Source organism: Salmo salar, chromosome ssa23 (assembly GCF_905237065.1).
Source record: "Salmo salar chromosome ssa23, Ssal_v3.1, whole genome shotgun sequence".
NCBI lineage: Eukaryota > Metazoa > Chordata > Actinopteri > Salmoniformes > Salmonidae > Salmo > Salmo salar.
Window position 1 is genome coordinate 23,860,810 of NC_059464.1, and position 20,862 is coordinate 23,881,671.

Genomic DNA, 20,862 nt, shown 5'->3' on the forward strand with positions numbered 1-20,862 from the left:
GAGCACTTGTTGGCTGCTTTTCCTTCACTCTGTAGTCCAACTTATCCCAAGCCATCTCAATTGGGTTGAGGTCAGGTGATTGTGGAGACCAGGTTATCTGATGCAGCACTCCATCACTCTCCTTATTGGTCTAATAGCCCTTACACAGCCTGGAGGTGTATTGGGTCATTGTCCTGTTGAACAAATTATAGTCTCACAAAGTGCGAACTAGATGGGATGGCGTATCGCTGCAGAATGCTGTGTTAGCCATGCTGGTTAAGTGTGCCTTGAATTCTAAATAAATCAGTGTCCCCTGCAAAGCACCATCACACCTCATCCTCCATGCTTCACGGTGGGAACCACACATCCAGAGATCATCCATTCACCTACTCTGCCTCTCACAAAGATGCAGTGGTTGGAACCCAAAATCTCAAATTTGGACTCATCTGGCCAAATGACAGATTTCCACCGGTCTAATGTCCATTGCGTGTGTTTCTTGACCCAAGCAAGTCTCAACTTCTTATTGGTGTCCTTTAGTAGTGGTTTCTTTACAGCAATTTGACCATGAAGGCCTGATTCACGCAGTCGCCTCTGAACAATTGATGTTGAGATGTCTGTTACTTGAACTCTGTGAAGCATTTATTCGGGCTGCAATTTCTGAGGCTGGTAACTAATGAACTTATCCTCTGCAGCAGAGTTAACTCTGGGTCTTCCTTTCATGTGGCGGTCCCCATGAGAGACAGATTCATCATAGCGCTTGATGTTTTTTGCGACTCCACTTGAAGAAACTTTCAAAGTTCTTGAAATTTTCCGGATGGACTGACCTTCATGTCTTAAAGTAATGATGGGCGCTTTGCTTATTTGATCTGTTCTTGCCATAATATGGACTTGGTCTTTTATCAAATAGGGCTATCTTCTGTATACCACCCCTACCTTGTCACAACACAACTGATTGGCTCAAACGCATTAAGAAGGAAAGGAATTCCACAAATTAACTTAACAAAGGCACACCACCTATTATTTGAAATGCATTCCAGGTGACTACCTCACTAAGCTGGTTGAGAGAATGCCAAGAGTGTGCAAAGCTGTCATCAAGGCAAAGGGTGGCTACTTTGAAGAATCTCAAATATATAAAATATATTGATTTGTTTAACACAATTTTTTGGTTACTACATGATTCCATCTGTGTTATTTCATTGTTTTGATGTCTTCACTATTACTCTACAATGTAGAAAATAAAGAAAAATCCTTGAATGAGCAGGTGTGTCCAATCTTTTGACTGGTACTGTATGTAACACTAACGCATTTGCGGTGAAAGGTGACTGAGTGAGAGCAGTGTTTGTCAGACCTTGAGACATCCCAAAAATCGATCTTCTCACAAATTCGTCTGTAGCTTCCGAACGGTTTGGCCTACAAGACTATTATGACACCTCTATGGAAAGATGAGACTGTCACGAACACGAGGGTGTTCTCTGTTTTGCGCTACGACCCCTGCAAGCGTCTTGGGACTCGTCAGAAGTCGGTACAGCCGATTTGCCAACTTCTGTCTGTAGCGTCCGAACAGTTTGGGCTACGCATTAATATGACCCATCTGTGTAAAGGTGAGACTCTCACAAACACATTTGCACAAGGATGCCCCCAGCATCACAAGACTCGTCTGAAGGCCCCTTGGTACCAGTTGAAAAAAATTATGGAAATATATATGGAGTCTGTTTGGTGACAATAAGGGGTTAAATACTTGGTGAGGGTTGAGAGTCTAGCTTCTCTTATTGGCTGATTAGCTAATATATGATATATGTGCATGACAATGTGATTTCCCAGCATGCTTGAGTTTGTCTGAATTATTATGTTTTGATTTTTCCAGAAGCTTAGGTCTATTATTTGGACACCAGTGAGTTTGTAGCAGGACATTGACGTGGAGGTCCATAGTGCTCACTTCTTTTCAGTCTGGTAGTTAATTGATTCATGTAAATGTATGAATTATTTGATGGATCAATTGAAAAGCCACAATCCACCACACACCTGTGGTCCCAGGTCTGAATAAGTCCCTGATTAGAGGGTTAGGGGATGAAAATCAGCAGTACTGTGGACCTCCAGAATTTGAGTTCTGAATTATGTTAATAGAAATTATGTTGGGAAAGTAAATATGGTTTCCCCTGTGGACACAAATGGCAAATATATTGGTCAATATTTAGAATACGACTTTGTACAGTATGAAGGCAATTTTTTTCTTGAGAGTTCTGTATATTTCTGTATGTTGGTAGTGGTTCTGTGTGTGGATCAGTGTATAGGTGAGTGTGTCTTTGTACTAGTGTCAGTACATTCAGGAGCATGTATGAGGCTGAGTGTGAGGATTCTATTTTGTACATGCTGTATATACCTGGATTGGGGAGATTAAACTACAATTATTATAACGAAATGTTTAAAGTATTGCACGGAAACAATAATACGTCTTTTGGTTTATTTCCAAATGAGGTACTTAATGGAACAAAGGAGTCAACTGAGGGGGGAATTCTGCAGCAGAGAGTTGCTCAATCCCAAATGGACCCATAGCCCCTACCATTTTAGGCACTTCATTTAGATGTAAAATAATTGAATAGGTGTAAGCAAAATGTCAGTTTCCCCACCTTGCTCTCTGAATTTTCACCATATTACTCAACCCCACACAGTCCTTTCATATGTACAGGAGGCTTCAGTCAATTTGGAATTGTATCTTGATTGCACTCTCCCATCAGGGCCTTGTTCAGTAGGTGGAATGTTCTGAATCAGAAATACACTGTAACTGACATGCCTCTGACTTGAAGAGTAACGGAATCATGTCAGCTCTATTCATGGCAATTCTATCTGCAACGTTCTGAGCGTGATCCTGGTTGTGATAATGCTATAGGCTACTGCTCCCGTCTTCATTCTCTGTGCAACTGAGGTTGATGTTACATTACATGGCTGCTGGCAAATCTCAACATGCTCAATTTCAATCAGCCTACACGTTGTATGTGCTTGCAACTGCTGCATGGGTCTTACTGTCCCTTCTCTATGGCATCAAGGGCAATGTACAGAACTGATTTGTGAACTAAAGTCAGTATCCTAATATACATTATATTGACAGAATATGGAATGTGAGTTTGCATCCTCACTGTGATTGACACTGTGGGAAAGTTTAGTCTTGTCTGTACATTCCCCTAATGTGACAGTCGGTTTCTTCTTTCAGTATGGGTATTTAATGAAACTGGGGGCAGAGTGGATCTGAGGGTCATGTTTTCATGTTTCTGAAATAAAGAACGTACACCCCCCCCCCATCAGTTGTAAACGAGTACTGTATCTGCTAAAATATTACAACTGCAGTTGAAAAACATTTTATTAAAGGAATAAAAATTAGGTTTGTGTACAATCACACAACAGCAGTCTCCATGTGTTACTCTCCAGTGTAGCGTGGGGGTCTCTTCTCTATAAAGGCAGCCATCCCCTCCTGTCTGTCTCTTGTCGGGATCACCTGGAGAGAGAAAGATGATTAACCACTACAGTTTGACCTCAGACAATGCACATGAGCATTTGACCTCTTACCCTGGCATAACACATCCTCTCTATGGCCATCCCTGACGTAATGTCCACCTGAGAGAGAGAGACAGACATACCTGCTACTAGCACACAGAGACAGGTGTCATCAAATACATTGAGATAATGAGCTGGGATGTGTGTGGGTGTATCCCAGATAGCATATGAACACGTAAGGAATGGCAAAATGTGAATTGCAGGAAATTTGCTTTAAAAATGCAACATTTTCTCTCTGCTTCATTTCAAACTAGAATAGCATGCACATTTTTATCTCTGCCCCGTGGATTTGTTGTTGTGGAATTGCAGGAAGTTACCCGGGCCCCAGATGTGGTGGTCCGGCCCTGAGTAACGTGTAAAGTTCTTTAGTAAAGCAGCCATACCTCCATGCCTCTGTTCATAGCCTCCTTGGCCATCCTCACAGCAATGGGAGCCTGGAGAGAGAACACTGGGGGTAAGAAGGACCACAGACACACACGATGAGTAACCATGTCTAAGACCTGAACTTCTGTTAGCTCCCTGAGATAATGCCAAGGCTTTAGCTCAGCAGATGACCTAGGTTCAAACACTGCTGTCCATGTCCCTTACAGTGGTCAGTTGGTATCCTGGTTTGGTATGACTGGTCTGGTGACAGTGACTGACAACTGACAGGATGTGATCAGAGAGACAGCAGATGTCTATGTAACCCCAGTGTCAGTCAGTGTCCAGTGTCAGTCAGTGTGTGTTTGTGGTAATTGAAACCCAAGCAGTCAGTCAATGTGTTAATCTCTTCTCCTCATCCCTCGTAACTAATTTAATCTAACCACCTATAAAATCACTCATCACTATGGAATGGAAAGAAAAAATGAGTAAGGTTTTTGTGTGTGTGTAACCTGTGGTAGTATCTCTCTAGCCAGACTCAGTGCCTCTCTATAGGCAGCGTCTCCGTCTGGATTCTGCTCGGTAGCTCTGTTGACCAGCCCCATGTCCACAGCCCTCTGTCCATCCACTCTCCTGCCGGTGAAGATCAGCTCTTTGGCCAGGGCAAAGCCCACCGCTCTGGGCAGCCTCTGACTGCCCCCTATAGGAGAAAGGATGTAGAGAGGGAAAGATGCTGAACTCATTATGCCAAACAAACCATGAGATGACATGAGGGTAACTGGTGTGTGTGTTTGTGTGCACGCATATGACTTCTGGTTGTCTTACCCGCCCCAGGGAGCAGCCCCCGTGTTGTCTCAATCAGACCCATCTGTGCAGAGTTGGCTGAAACACAACACACACACACACACACACAGAGGACAGGTGAAGGTCTGACTGGCTGCGTATCATTAAGCAACGGTGGGAGTACAGACTGACTGATGTGTCTGTAAGAGCGAGACGTGCACGCACATACACACACCTGCTCACCTCACGCCTCTGCCTCAAATCTATTACCAACCATATTTTCTCTAGATGTCAGCAGTTCCATAAAAATATATATTACAAGTTACTTATGATAAGGTACCCCTGTGGAAAAGTATGTTGAGTGTTTGAATACGTTTATCATTAAAACATACATTATTTACATTTAAATACACTGGTATATGTTATAGAAAATGTACAAAAATTGCAACTAAATGTGCTCGCTTTACAAATGATACAAAATAAGACTCAGGACTGTAATGAAAAACTTACATTTCTCTCAGAATTTACATACGCATACACACATTTCTGGTCACAAGGTAATTTGAACTATGAATAAATCCAGATATTTTGCTAATCATTATCATGTGAAAGGTGTTTCAATAACCTAATATTTAAGCTACTCTATTGGGCTGTCCAAAACGGAAATGTTTAAAATGCACAATGGCCATCATACTGTATGTATTGATGTGTATAATAATGTGTATTTTGATGTGTATTTTTGTGATATACAGGGTCTCATTTGGAAAAGTGAGTTTGGTCTCAGCGTTGACTCCCTGTCAAAATAAAGGTTACATTTTCAAATAAATACAATGAGCATTTCACTCAAATAACAAACGAAATAGGGTCAAAATAACAACCCAGCTAGCACATTTGGTTCATTGGAAGGTGTTTTTTGGTTTCTGAATGTTTTTTAAACATTCTGAGAACAGAAGTATAAATGTTGCCTGTTCTGGAAATGTTTATTTTTAGGTTCCAGGGAGGTTCTGAGAACATTTTACTCTGGTTCCTTGAACAATTTCCTGGGAGGTTTTATTAACTCTCCGAGAATGGAAATTATAGGGGATTTGAAAGTAATTAAATAACATTCTAAGGTCCCGACCTCAGTAATTTTTCCAAATAAATTAACAATACATACACTGGAGTGTACAACACATTATGAACACATGCGCTTTCCGTGACAGACTGACCAGGTGAATCCAGGTGAAAGCTATGATCCCTTAATGACGTCACATGTTAAATCCACTTTAAAAATCAGTGTAGATAAAAGGAGAGGAGACCAGTTAAATAAGTATTATTAAGTCTTGAGACAACTGACACATGGATTGTGTATGTGTGCCATTCAGAGGGTGAATGGGCAAGACAAAAGATTTAAGTGCTGGGTTTTTGAAGTTGAACAAAGGACATCCAGCCAACTTGACACAACTGTGGGAAGCATTGGTCAACACGGGCCAGCATCCCTGTGGAACGCTTTCGCCAAAGGGGGCGAGGGGTGCAACTCAATATTAGGAAGGTTTTCTTAACATTTTGTACACTCAGTGTAATTGTCATACAAACATACATACATACACACACACACACTGCATTTGGAAAGTGTTCAGACCCTTTGACTTTTTCCACATTTTGTTACGTTACAGCCTTATTCTAAAATGGATTAAATAAAACATTTCCCTCATCAATCTACACACAATACCCCATAACTACAAAGCAAAAACAGGTTCAGAATTTTTTTCAAATATATTCAAATAAAAAACAGAAATACTTTACTTAGATAAGAATTCAGACCATTTGCAGTTAGACTCGAAATTGAGCTCAGGTGCATCCTGTTTCCATTGATCATCCTTGAGATGTTTCTACAACTTGATTGGAGTCCACTTGTGGTAAATTCAATTGATTGGACATGATTTGGAAAGGCACACACCTGTCTGTATAAGGTCCCACAGTTGACAGTGCATGTCTGAGCAAAAACCAAGCCATGAGGTCGAAAGGAATTGTCCGTAGAACTCCGAGACAGGATTGTTTTGAGGCACAGATCTGGGGAAGTGTACCAAAAGGAGAAACTTCGCCCCAGCCTAAGATCCTGAGCACGCTGGAGCAGGTTATCATCAAGGATCTCTCTGTACTTTACTCTGTTCAGCTTTCCCTCGATCCTGACTAGTCTCCCAGTCCCTGCTGCTGAAAAACATCCCCACAGCATGCTGCTGCCACCACCATGCTTCACTGTAGGGATGTGCCAGGTTCCTTCCAGACGTGACACTTGGCATTCCGGTCAAAGAGTTCAATCTTTGTTTCATCAGACCAGAGAATTTTGTTTCTCATGGTCTGAGAGTCTTTAGGTTCCTTTTGGCAAACTCCAAGCGGGCTGCCTTGTGCCCTTTACTGAGGAGTGGCTTCCGTCTGGCCACTCAACCATAAAGGCCTGATTGGTGGAGTGCTGGAGAGATGGTTGTCCTTCTGGAAGGTTCTCCCATCTCCACAGAGGAACTCTGGAGCTCTTTCAGAGTGACCATTGGATTCTTGGTCACCTCCCTGACCAAGGCCTTCTCCCCCGATTGCTCAAGTTTGGCTGGGCTGCCAGCTCTAAGAAGTCTTGGTGGTTCCAAACTTCTTCCATTTAAGAATGATGGAGGCCATTGTGTTCTTGGGGACCTTCAATGCTGTAGAAATATCTTGGTACCCTTCCCCAGATCTGTGCCTCGACACAATCATGTCTCGGAGCTCTACGGACAATTCCTTTGACCGCATGGCTTGGTTTTTGCTCAGACATGCACTGTCTACTGTGGGACCTTAAATAGACAGGTGTGTGCCTTTCCAAATCATGTCCAATTAATTGAATTTACCACAGGTGGATACCAATCAAGTTGTAGAAACATCTCAAAGATGATCAATGAAAACAGGATGCACCTGAGCTCAATTTCGAGTCTCATAGCAAAGGGTCTGAATACTTATGTAAATAACGTATGTTTTTTTATTCCTTAATACATTTGCTAAAATGTATAAAAACCTGTTTTCACTGTCATTAAGGGGTATTGTGTGTAGATTGAGGGAAAAAAATATTTAATACATTTTTGAATAAGGCTGTAATGTAACAAAATGTGGAAAAAGGGAAGGGGTCTGAATACTTTTGAATGCAATGTACATATTAATCTAGACTGTCTTTATACGTCACAAAAAGGGATGGCTCCCTGTTAGAGGTGAGAAGTGAGAGGCTAATGGCGATTGGTAAGAGGTCACTGACCAGCTGTACGAAGGTCACAGGCGAGCGCCAGCTCCAGACCCCCTCCAAGGGCGAAGCCATCCACCGCAGCAACCGTCGGCATGGGCAACAAGGCTGCATTAGCGATGCAACATCCATAGAGAGATGACATGTGGAGAGTTCAGACGATGTAGTTACAGACTATGCACACAGTACAATGCACAACACAATGCAACACACTATATTTTTTTACCCCCTTTTTCTCCCCCATTTCGATCTTGTCTCGTTACTGCAACGGGCTCAGGTGGTGAAGGTCGAGTCATCCGCCAAACCGAGCTCCTTAACACCGGCCCGCTTAAAAACCGGAAGCTTGCCGCACCAATGTGTCGGAGGAAACACCATTCAACTGATGACCAAAGTCAGCCTGCAGGCACCTGGCCCGCAACAAGGAGTCGCTAGAGCGTGATGAGACAAGTAAAGGCCCCCGGCCAAACCCTCCCTTTACCCGGGCGACACTAGGCCAATTGTGCGCCACCCTATTGGACTCCCGATCAATACCGGTTGTGATACAGCCCGGGATCGAACCTGGGTCTGTAGTGACGCCTCTAACACTGATGCAGTGCCCCAGACCGCTGCGCCACTTGAGAAGCCCTGTGATAACTTTCTAATTTTGTCGAAACTCGAACTGTGTAGTGAAGGCCGACAGCGCATTCGGAAAGTATTCAGACCCTTTGACTTTTTCAACATTTTGTTACATTACAGCTTTATTCTAAAATGTATTAAATTGTTTTTTTTCTTTATTATCAATCTTAACACAATACCTCATAATGAAAAAAGAAAAACAGGTTTTTAGAATGTTTTGCTAATTTATTGAAAATAAAAAATGAAATATTACATTAACATAAGTATTCACACCCTTGCTCAGTACTTTGTTGAAGCACCTTTGGCAAGGATTACCACCTCGAGTCTTCCTGACACACCTGTATTTAGGGAGTTTCTTCCATTCTTCTTTGCAGATCCTCTCAAGCTCTGTCAGGTTGGATGGGGAATGTCACTGCACAGCTATTTTCAGGTCTCTCCAGAGATGTTTGATCGGGTTCAAGTCCAGGTTCTGGCTGGGCCACTCAAGGACATTCAGAGACTTGTCCCAAAGCCACTCCTGCGTTGTCTTGACAGTGTGCTTAGGGTCGTTGTCCTGTTGGAAGGTGAACCTTCACCCCTGTCTGAGGTCCTGAGCACTCTGCAGCAGGTTTCGTCAAAGATTTGTCTGTACTTTGCTCCGTTGATCTTTCCCTCGATCCTGACAAGTCTCCCAGTCCCTGCTGCTGAAAAACATCCCCACAGTATGATGCTACCACTACCATGCTTCCCCGTAGGGATGGTGCCAGGTCTCCTCCAGATGTGGCGCTTGGCATTCAGGCTAAAGAGTTCAATCTTGGCTTCATCAGACCAAAGAATCTTGTTTCTCATGGTCTGAGAGTCCTTTAGGTGCCTTTTGGCAAACTCCAAGCGGGCGGTCATGTGCCTTTTACTGAGGAGTAGCTTCCGTCTGGCCACTCTTCCATAAAGGCCTGATTGGTGGAGTGCTGCAGAGATGGTTGTCCTTCTGGAAGGTTCTCCCATCTCCACAGAGGAACTCTGGAGCTCTGTCAGAGTGACCATCAGGTTCTTGAAGTGTCTAGGTGGTTCCAAACTTCTTCCATTTAAGAATGATGGAGGCCACTGTGTTCTTGGGGACCTTCAATGCTGCAGACATTTTATGGTAACCTTCCCTATATCTGTGCCTCGACTCAATCCTGTCTCGGAGCGCTACGGACAATTCCTTCGACCTCCTGGCTTGGTTTTTGCTCTGACATGCACTATCAACTGTGGGACCTTATATAGACAGGTGTGTGCTTTTCCAAATCATGTCCAATCAATTGAATTTACCACAAGTGGACTCCAATCAAGTTGTAGAAACATCTCAAGGATGATCAATGGAAACAGGATGCACCTGAGCTCAATTTCAAGTCTCATAGCAAAGGGTCTGAATACTTATGTAAATAAGGTATCATTTTTTTTATTTTGAATACATTTGCAAAAAAAATAAATGTACGGTTCACATTGTCATTATGGGGCATTATGTTTAGATTGATGAGGATGTTTTTTCATTTAATCTATTTTAGAATAAGGCTGTAACGTAACAAAATGTGCAAAAAGTCAAGGGGTCTGAATACTTTCTGAAAGCACTGTATAAAGTCATTTGAGAGAGAGAGAGAGAGAGAGAGAGAGAGAGAGAGCGAGAGAGCAAGCGAGAGATACTAGCATGAGAACAGGCTGAAGTCTGAATGAGACAAGGGGTAGCCCCTAGTCTATACACAGACACACAGAGTACCAGTCAAAAGTGTATTTATTTTTAATATTTTCTACATTGTAGAATAATAGTGAAGACATCAAAACTATGAAATAATATGTGGAATCATGTGGTAACCAAAAAAGTGTTAAACACTCTTGGCATTCTCTTAACCAGCTTCACCTGGAATGCTTTTCCAACAGTCTTGAAGGAGTTCCCACATATGCTGGGCACTTGTTGGCTGCTTTTCCTTCAGGTCTGGTGATTGTGGAGGCCAGGTCATCTGATGCAGCACTCCATAACTCTCCTTCTTAGTCAAATAGCCCTTACACAGCCTGGACGTGTGTTGGGTCATTGTCTTGTTAAAAAACAAATGATAGTCCCACTAAGCGCAAACCAGACGGGATGGCGTATCGCTGCAGAACGCTGTGGTAGCCATGCTGGTTAAGTGTGCCTTGAATTCTAAATAAATCACAGACGGTGCTTTGCAGGTGACACTGCAAGGCGGTGCTTTGCAGGTGACCGATTATTGGAGGACCAAAAATAGCCGATAGCGATTAATCATCCGATTTTTATATATATATATATATATATATATATATATATATATATATATATATATATATATATATATATATATATATTATTATATATATATATATTATAGATTTGTAATAATGACAATTACAATACTGAATGAACACTTATTTTAACTTAATATTATTACATAAATAAAATCAATTTAGTCTCAAATAAATAATGAAACATGTTCAATTTGGTTTAAATAATGCAAAAACAAAGTGTTGGAGAAGAAAGTAAAAGTGCAATATTTGCCATGTAAAAAAACTAACGCTTAAGTTCCTTGCTCAGAACATGAGAACATATGAAAGCTGGTGGTTCCTTTTAACATGAGTCTTCAATATTCCCAGGTAAGAAGTTTTAGGTTGTAGTTATTATAGGAATTATAGGGCTATTTCTCTCTATACCATTTGTATTTCATATACCTTTGACTATTGGATGTTCTTATAGGCACTATAGTATTGCCAGCCTAATCTCGGGAGTTGATAGGCTTGAAGTCATAAACAGCGCAATGCTTGAAGCACAGCGAAGAGCTGCTGGCAAATGCAGGAAAGTACTGTTTAAATGAATGCTTATGAGCCTGCTGCTGCCTACCACCGCTCAGTCAGACTGCTCTATCAAATCATAGACTTAATTATAATATAATAACACACAGAAATACGAGCCTTAGGTCATTAATATGGTCAAATCCGGAAACTATCATTTCGAAAACAAAACGTTTATTCTTTCAGTGAAATACGGAACCGTTCCTTATTTCATCTAACGGGTGGCATCCCTAAGTCTAAATATTGCTGTTACATTGCACAACCTTCAATGTTATGTCATAATTATGTACAATTCTGGCAAATTAATTAAGGTCTTTGTTAGGAAGAAACGGTCTTCCCACAGTTCGCAACGAGCCAGGCAGCCCAATCTGATGCATATACCCTGACTCTGCTTGCACAGAACGCAAGAGAAGTGACACAATTTCCCTTGTTAAAAGAAATTCATGTTAGCAGGCAATATTAACTAAATATGCAGGTTTAAAAATATATACTTGTGAATTGATTTCAAGAAAGGCATTGATGTTTATGGTTAGGTACACATTGGTGCAACGACAGTGCTTTTTTCGCGAATGCGCTTGTTAAATCATCACCCGTTTGGCGAAGTAGGCTGTGATTCAATGATAAATTAACAGGCACCGTATCGATTATATGCAACGCAGAACAAGCTAGATAAATTAGTAATATCATCAACCATGTGTAGTTAACTAGTGATTATGTTAAGATTGATTGTTTTTTATAAGTTTAATGCTAGCTAGCAACTTACCTTGGCTCCTTGCTGCACTCGCGTAACAGGTAGTCAGCCTGCCACGCAGTCTCCTCGTGGAGTGCAATGTAATCGGCCATAATCGGTGTCCAAAAATGCTGATTACCGATTGTTATGAAAACTTGAAATCAACCCTAATTAATTGGCCATTCCGATTAATCGGTCGACCTCTAGTTTCTTTGCAGCAATTCGACCATGAAGTCCTGATTCACGCAGTCTAATCTGAACAGTTGATGTTGAGATGTGAAAGGTCTTCCTTTCCTGTGGTGGTCCTCAGGAGAGCCAGTTTCATCATAGTGATTGATGGTTTTTGCGACTGCACTTGAAGAAACTTTCAAAGTTCTTGAAATCCCCCGGATTGACTGACCTTCATGTCTTAAAGTAATGATGGACTATCTTATCTCTTTGCTTATTTCAGCTGTTCTTGCCATAATATGGACTTGGTCTTTTACCAAATAGGGCCATCTTCTGTATACCAACCCTGCCATTTCACAACACAAATGATTGGCTCAAACACAAATTAACTTTGAACAAGGCACACCTGTTAATTGAAATGCATTCCAGGTGACTACCTCATGAAGCTGGTTGAGAGAATGCCAAGAATGCCAAGAATATGCAAAGCTGTCATCAAGGCAGAGAGAGGGTGGCTACTTTGAAGAAAATCAAATATGAAATATATTTTGATTTGTTTAACACTTTTGGTTACTACATGATTCCAAATGTGTTATTTCATAGTTTTGATGTCTTCACTATTATTCTACAATGTAGAAAAAAGTAAAAATAAATTAAAACCCTGGAATGAGTAGGTGTGTCCAAACTTTTGACTGGTACTGTATGTAACACTGGTACTGTATGTAGCATTTGCGGTGAAAGGTGACTGAGTGAGAGCAGTATTTGTCAGACCGTGAGACATCCCAAAAATGTATCACACACCGATCTCAGTCATGAGTGAGCGCAGGCCGTGAACAAACAGATCAGAGTCAGAGTGGTTCATCCCAGCTCTCTCCTTCAGATCAGCTCCTGCAGAAGACACAGAGAAGACATCAAAACACACACACACACACACACACACAGAGAAAACATCAAAACACACACACACACCTGCACAGAAGACCCCTTGTACCAGACTCCTGAAGACCACCACTCTCACAGCTGAGTCATGGTGTAGAGAGGACACCAGCTCCCTCATCTAGAGAGAGATGGATAGAGAGAGGGAATGGGAGTGGGTGAGAGAGAGAGAAAAGTATTAGCAGTCATCGTACTCTGTTAAATCAATAGCAGAGCTGGGACCAAGTCACTATTATTCGAGTCACTCACAAGAAGGTTGAAAGGTCCAAGTCTTAAATCAAGTCCCAAGTAGAACGGGTCAAGTCTTGAGTCAAGTCCAAGTGGTGCATTCTAAGAGCAAGTCGAGTCACAGATTATTTTCCAAGTTAAGCCAAGCAAAAATAAATCTGTACGGGCAATGATTTGTTCAACTACAAATCTTTGTATATTTAATGAGGCTAACAGACAGCCCTTATCATTATTTTCTCTAAAACACTTGATCACCGAACAGTTTTTGGAGCAAATTTCACAGGAGGTTGGTGGAACATTAATTGGGGAGAATAGGCTCATGGTATTGACTGGAATGTAATAAGTGGAATGTATCAAATACATCAAACACATGGTTTCCAGGTGTTTGATGCCATTCCATTTGCGCCGTTCCAGACATTATTATGAGCCGTTCTCACCTCAGCAGCCTCTTGTGACATTGGCAATCCTCTCTCCCTACAATTTGAGTTTTGCGCTGAAATCAAACCTATAGCTGTACAGCAAATCAGCAATTTGTTCGCTAGCTCAATAGTTTTCAAAACTTTTTCTCACGCGACACCCCAAAAGGAATGGTTCAAAGCTTCCTACCCCCACGGAAGCACATGCACAGGGCGAAACAGGCACACACAATGTAGCCTATCATTACAACCATAAACGGTGACGCGTTTTCAAAACGCAAGATATAGAAATAAACTCTGTCATACACCTGCATTTTGAGCTGAAAGTCATTCATGTTAGCAGTCAATATCAACTAGGGATATCATGTCACATTGTCACTTGTCTGGAATCCAGAGCAAGCAGGATCATGTGGCCTACCTGTATTCAAATTATCAACTAATTATCAAGCTTTGATCATTTGAATCAGCTGTGTAGTGTTAGGGCAAAAACCAAAACGTACACCCCTTGGGGTCCTGAGAACCTAGTTTGGGAAACGCTGCCCTAAAGCAATACTGCAAAAAAAGCTTTTTGTCCTGAATACAAAGTTTTATTTTTGGGAGAAATCCAAAACAACACATTACTGACTACCACTCTCCATATTTTCAAGCATACTGTAGTGGTGGCGGCATCATGTTATGGGTATGCATTTGTTTTATTTGTTTAATTGTTTAAGGACTGGGATGTTTTTTTAGGATAAAAAGAAACAGAATGGAGCTAAGCACAGGTAAAATCCTAGAGGAAAACCTGGTTCAGTCTGCTTTCTAGCGGACACTGGGAGATTAATTCACATTTTCAGCAGGACAATAATCTAAAACACAAAGCCAAATCAACACAAATTGATACCAAGAAGACAGTGAATGTTCCCAAGTGGCTGAGTTATGGTTTTGACTTAAATCTACTTGAAAATCTATGGCAAGACCTGAAAATGGTTGTCTAGCAATGTCAACAACCAACTTGACAGATCTTGAATTATTTTGAAAAGAACAATAGGCAAATGTTGCACAATCCAGGTGTGGAAAGCTCTAAGAGACTTACCCAGAAAGACTCACAGATGTAATCACTGCCAAAGGTGCTTCTACAAAGTATTGACTCAGGGGTGTGAATACTTATGTAGATGAGATATTTCTGTATTTCATTTTCAATGAATTTGCTACAATTTCTAAAAACATGTTTTCACATTCTGATTATGATGTATTGTGTGTAGATGGGTGAGAAAAAAATATATTGCATACATTTTGAATTCAGGCTGTAACACAACAAAATGTGGAATAAGTCAAAGGGTATGAATACTTTCTGAAGGCACTGTAGTCAGTACTACCACTAAGGTAATCAGTTGAAGTTGGAAGTTTACATACACTTAGGTTGGAGTCATTAAAACTCGTTTTTCAACCACTCCACAAATTTCTTGTTCACAAACTATAGTTTTGGCAAGTCCGTAAGGACATCTACTTTGTGCATGACACAAGTATTTTTTCCAACAATTATTTACAGACAGATTATTTCACTGTATCACAATTCCAGTCGGTCAGAAGTTTACATACACAAAGTTGAATGTGCCTGTAAACAGCTTGGGAAATTCCAGAAAATGATGTCATGGCTTTAGAAGCTTCTGATAGGCTATTGACATCATTTGAGTCAATTGGAGATGTACCTGTGGATGTATTTCAAGGCCTGCCTTCAAACTCAATACCTCTTTGCTTGACATCATGTGAAAAGTCAAAAGAAATCATCCAAGACCTCAGAAAAGAAATTGTAGACCTCCACAAGTCTGGTTCATCCTTGGGAGCAATTTCCAAATGCCTGAAGGTACCACGTTCATCTGTACAAACAATAGTACTCAAGTATAAACACCATGGGACCATGCAGCCGTCATACCGCTCAGGAAGGAGAAGCGTTCTGTCTCCTAAAGATGAACGTACTTTGGTGCGAAAAGTGCAAATCAATCCCAGAACAACAGCAAAGGACCTTGTGAAGATGCTGGAGGAAACAGGTACAAAAGTATCTATATCCACAGTAAAACGAGTCCTTTATCAACATAACCTGAAAGGCCGCTCAGCAAAGAAGAAGCCACTGCTCCAAAACAGTCATAAAAAAGCCAGACTACATCCACAGGTACACCTCCAACTGCACATGGGGACAAACATCGTACTTTTTGGAGAAATGTCATCTGGGCTGATGAAACAAAAATAGAACTGTTTGGCCATAATGACCATCGTTATGTTTGGAGGAAAAAGGGGGAGGCTTGCAAGCCGAAGAACACCATCCCAACCGTGAAGTATGGGGGTGGGAGCATCATGTTGTGGGGGTGCTTTGCTGCAGGAGAGACTGGTGCACTTCACAAAATAGATGGCATCATGAGGGAGGAAAATTATGTGGATATATTGAAGCAACATCTCAAGACATCAGTCAGGAAGTTAAAGCTTGGTCGCAAATGGGTCTTCCAAATGGACAGTGACCCCAAGCATACTTCCATAGTTGTGGCAAAATGGCTTATGGACAACAAAGTTAAGGTATTTGTGTGGCCATCACAAAGCCCTGACCTCAAGCCTGTAGAAAATGTGTGGGCAGAAACTAACCTGACTCAGTTACACCAGCTCTGTCAGGAGGAATGGGCCAAAATTCACCCAACTTATTGTGGGAAGCTTGTGGAAGGCTACCCGAAACGTTTGACCCAAGTTAAACAATTTAAAGGCAATGCTACTAAATACTAATTGAGTGTATGTAAACTTCTGACCCACTGGGAATGTGATGAAAGAAATAAAAGCTAAAATAAATCATTCTCTCTACTATCATTCTGACATTTCACATTCTTAAAATAAAGTGGCGATCCTAACTGACCTAAGACAGGATACTAGGATTAAATGTTAGGATATGTGAAAAACTGATTATAAATGTAGTTGGCTATGGTGTATGTATATACTGAATAAAAAATAAAAAAACGCAACATGCAACAATTTCAAAGATTTTACTGAGTTACAGTTCATAAGGACATTTGTCAATTGAAAGAAATTCATTAGGCCCTGATCTACAAATCCACCATTCCAGTGTTTTACTTGCTATATTGTATTTACTTTGCCACCATGTCCTTTTTTGCCTTTACCTCCCTTATCTCACCTTATTTGCTCACATTGTATATAGACTTATTTTTCTACTGTGTTATTGACTGTATGTTTGTTTATTCCATGTGTAACTCTGTGTTGTTGTATGTGTCGAACTGCTTTGCTTTATCTTGGCCAGGTCGCAGTTGTAAATGAGAACTTGTTCTCAACTTGCCTACCTGGTTAAATAAAGGTGAAATATATATATATATGTTTTTAATCTATGGATTTCACATGACTGGGCAGGGGTGCAGCCATGGGTGGACCTGGGAGGGCATAGACCCACCCACTGGAGAGCCAGACCCAGCCAATCAGAATTTGTTTTTACCCACAGAAGGGCTTTATTACAGACAGAAATACTCCTCAGCATCTAAAGTTATTTTATATCAAGTCAGACTCAAGTCCAAGTCATGTGACTTCAGTCCATACCTCTGATCAATAGTTAGCAATTCGATGCGTGTGTAAGGTCAAATAGAGATCAAACCCACCTGAGAGACAAACACACGGCCCAGAGCGTTCTTTGCCTTCTGACGGCACATCAACACCTCAGCTATACCTACAGAGAAAGAGAGAGAGTCACGTGTACTGCCTCAAGAAGACAGACATGTGTATGTATGTGGTGTGTGTGTGTTATCGTTTATGCATTTGCAATATAAGCAGCTGCACAGGCCCAGATGTTGATGATGTTGTCACATTAGATTTGAGCCATGAGGTGACGTGTGTGTATGTCTGGAGAAGAGGAGAGGATGAGGGAGGGAGGAAGAAGAGGATAGGAGGGACAGAAGGAGTGGGAAGGAGAGGAGGTGATGGAGGGAGGAAAGGAGGGAGAGAGACAGGAGGTGAATGCCTGAGGCTGTGTCTGACCTGTGGCTAGGCTGAAGGCTTTTTTATAAGCAGCATCTCCCCTGTGTGTGTGTAAATATGTCAGTGTTTACCTCAGTGTTAAATCACTGAATAGTAGGAAATGGTTTTCACTCTGTACAGAAGCTCCTGCAACACAACACTCCCTGTATCAAAGTGGCTACTACTTCTTCTGCCTCTACCAAGGGGTTAAATCCAAATCAAGGGCTGGACCTTTATGGCACAGCAGGTGGTGCGCTTACTTCCCCTGTAACTTCAGATAATGTTTATGTCATTTCAGGGTAAGCTTATTCATCTAAGCTACCTAAACTCAGCAAAAAAAGAAATGGTCCCTTTTTCAGGACCCTGTCTTTCAAAGATAATTCGTACAAATCCAAATAACTTCACAGATCTTAATTGTAAAGGGTTTAAACACTGTTTCCCATGCTTGTTCAATGAACCAAAAACAATTAATAAACATGCACCTGTGTAATGGTTGTTAAGACACTAACAGCTTACAGACGGTAGGAAATTAAGGTTACAGTTATGAAAACTTAGGACACTAAAGAGGCCTTTCTTCTGACTTTGAAAAACACCAAAGGAAAGATGCCCAGGGTTCCTGCTCATCTGTGTGAACGTGCCTTAGGCATGCTGCAAGGAGGCATGAGGACTGCAGATGTGGCCAGAGCAATAAATTGCAATGTCCGTACTGTGAGACGCCTAAGACAGCGCTACAGGGAGACAGGACGGACAGCTGATCGTCCTCGCAGTGGCAGACCACGTGTAACAACACCTGCACAGGATCGGTACATCCGAACATCACACCTGCGGGACAGGTACAGGATGGCAACAACAACTGCTCGAGTTACACCAGGAACGCACAATCCCTCCATCAGTGCTCAGACTGTTCGCAATAGGCTGAGAGAGGCTGGACTGAGTGCTTGTAGGGCTGTTGTAAGGCAGGTCCTCACCAGACATCACCGGCAACAACGTCGCCTATGGGTACAAACCCACCGTCGCTGGACCAGACAGGACTGGCAAAAAGTGTGCTTCTCTGACGAGTCGCAGGTTTGTCTCACCAGGGGTGATGGTCGGATTCGCGTTTATCGTCGAAGGAATGAGCGTTATACCGAGGCCTGTACTCTGGAGCGGGATCGATTTGGAGGTGAAGGGTCCATCATGGTCTGGGGCTGTGTGTCACAGCATCATCGGACTGAGCTTGTTGTCATTGCAGGCAATCTCAACGCTGTGCGTTACAGGGAAGACATACTCCTTCCTCATGTGGTACCCTTCCTGCAGGCTCATCCTGACATGACCCTCCAGCATGACAATGCCACCAGCCATACTGCTCGTTCTGTGCGTGATTTCCTGCAAGACAGGAATGTCAGTGTTCTGCCATGGTCAGCGAAGAGCCCGGATCTCAATCCCATTGAGCACGTCTGGGACCTGTTGGATCGGAGGGTGAGGGCTAGGGCCATTCCCCCCAGAAATGTCCGGGAACTTGCAGGTGCCTTGGTGGAAGAGTAGGGTAATATCTGACAACAAGAACTGGCAAATCTGGTGCAGTCCAGATGCACTGCAGTACTTAATGCAGCTGGTGGCCACACCAGAAACTGACTGTTACTTTTGATTTTGACTCCCCCTTTGTTCAGGGACACATTATTCCATTTCTGTTAATCACATGTCTGTGGAACTTGTTCAGTTTATGTCTCAGTTGTTTTATCTTGTTAAGTTCATACAAATATTTACACATGTTAAGTTTGCTGAAAATAAACGCAGTTGACAGTGAGAGGATATTTCTTTTTTCCTGAGTTTATGATTCTCAGCATTGTCAATCACAGCCTGGTCTCATACACTAGACGTAACATAGTACATTTAAATCCAAGATTCTCATATAAGTAAGATATGTTACATTTGGTATGGTTACATAACCCATATTAGAGTAGTTGGTTGGTCGGATGGGTGGGTGGGTGTATAACATAAACTTTAAGCAACCCAAAGGTTGGAGTTCGAATCTCATCACAGACAACTTTAGCATTTAGCTGATTAGCAACGTTTCAACTACTTAGCATGTTAGGTAACCCTTCCCTTAACCTTTAACCCTAACCCAGCTAACATTAGTCAGCCACCTAGTTAAAATTTGTAACATATGCATTTAGCAAATTCGTAACATATAGAATGTTTTGCAAATTAGTTACATATTGTACATTTAGCAAATTCGTAACATATCATACAAAATGGGTGATGGACATCCACAAATGAATACATACATATCATAATAAATGGAACGCTAATACGAAATGCTTTGAGACCAGGTTGTCGATCATGGTGAATATTGTGGAACTTGCACTCACTCAAAAATTGTAAACCTTACTACCGTTCAACTCGGTTTCCTGGTAGCGGAAAGCATAAAGATTCAAAGAGCGTCCTTCCCTACCAGTGTCCTCCCCATCTAGTCGCTTTAGATCCACTTCTACGGACTCTGGCGTCTCGGTGTGTAGCCAGCTTGTGTGTGTGTCATTGTGCCCAGTGAAAGGGCGTCCTCGGCTGGGCTGCTTTTCCACACCCAGCCGGTGTAACGTTACCGAGCCTGGAGCTCCAAGAGACGCCGGGGATAGAGCACCCAAGCAGCGGGAGAGAGAGCAGTGCCTAGTCGCAAACCTTCGAAGAAAAGTCATGGTTGTGTTTCTCCTTTTTCTTACGTGTACGGAGCTATTTCGTTTAAAAGAAAACACGGAAGTAGGCTACAACCACCTGACTTGTTTTTAAGTTCCAGCTCCAGGTAAAAGTTGCACGAGGGATCTAAGAGCCGATCTAGGATCAGATACATTCCAAATCCTTAGTTAAGCCAGGGGGGACGCAAAACTGAGTTATATCAGTATGTCTATGGCCAACTTTGTTCTATTCCAGTTTCATTGTGCTTGACGTTTTTGGGAACGGAACCGATACATTTTAATTTCCGAGTTCATTTGAGCATCCTTAACCGTACTGGAAACTGTTTTAGTGTTCTCTTATATTTTGTATGTTTCTCTCTTTTCATAGTGGGGTCATCGGCTTGGTTACATACT

At 41.9% G+C, this 20,862-nt stretch overlaps 1 protein-coding gene across 3 annotated transcripts; it reads right to left on the reverse strand.

Annotated features, from left to right (window-relative positions):
- Window positions 1–3,316: 3,316 nt before the first annotated feature.
- LOC106584286 (enoyl-CoA hydratase domain-containing protein 2, mitochondrial) lies at window positions 3,317–20,598 on the reverse strand. 3 transcript variants are annotated; one of them, XM_014169356.2, is made up of 10 exons: window positions 20,232–20,596; window positions 17,443–17,510; window positions 13,206–13,293; window positions 13,038–13,124; window positions 7,928–8,020; window positions 4,714–4,770; window positions 4,401–4,588; window positions 3,912–3,962; window positions 3,541–3,588; window positions 3,317–3,469 (listed from the first exon to the last, which is right to left on the reverse strand). In XM_014169356.2, exons 1-10 carry the CDS (start codon window positions 20,470–20,472, stop codon window positions 3,392–3,394), a joined length of 999 nt encoding a protein of 332 aa, XP_014024831.1. In that variant the 5' UTR covers window positions 20,473–20,596; the 3' UTR covers window positions 3,317–3,391. The 3 variants fall into 3 exon arrangements, with proteins under 3 accessions (XP_014024831.1, XP_045562043.1, XP_014024832.1); XM_045706087.1 differs by having other exon boundaries at window positions 17,443–17,683; window positions 20,232–20,501; XM_014169357.2 differs by lacking the exon at window positions 7,928–8,020 and having other exon boundaries at window positions 20,232–20,598.
- Between the last annotated feature and the right edge of the window lie 264 nt (window positions 20,599–20,862).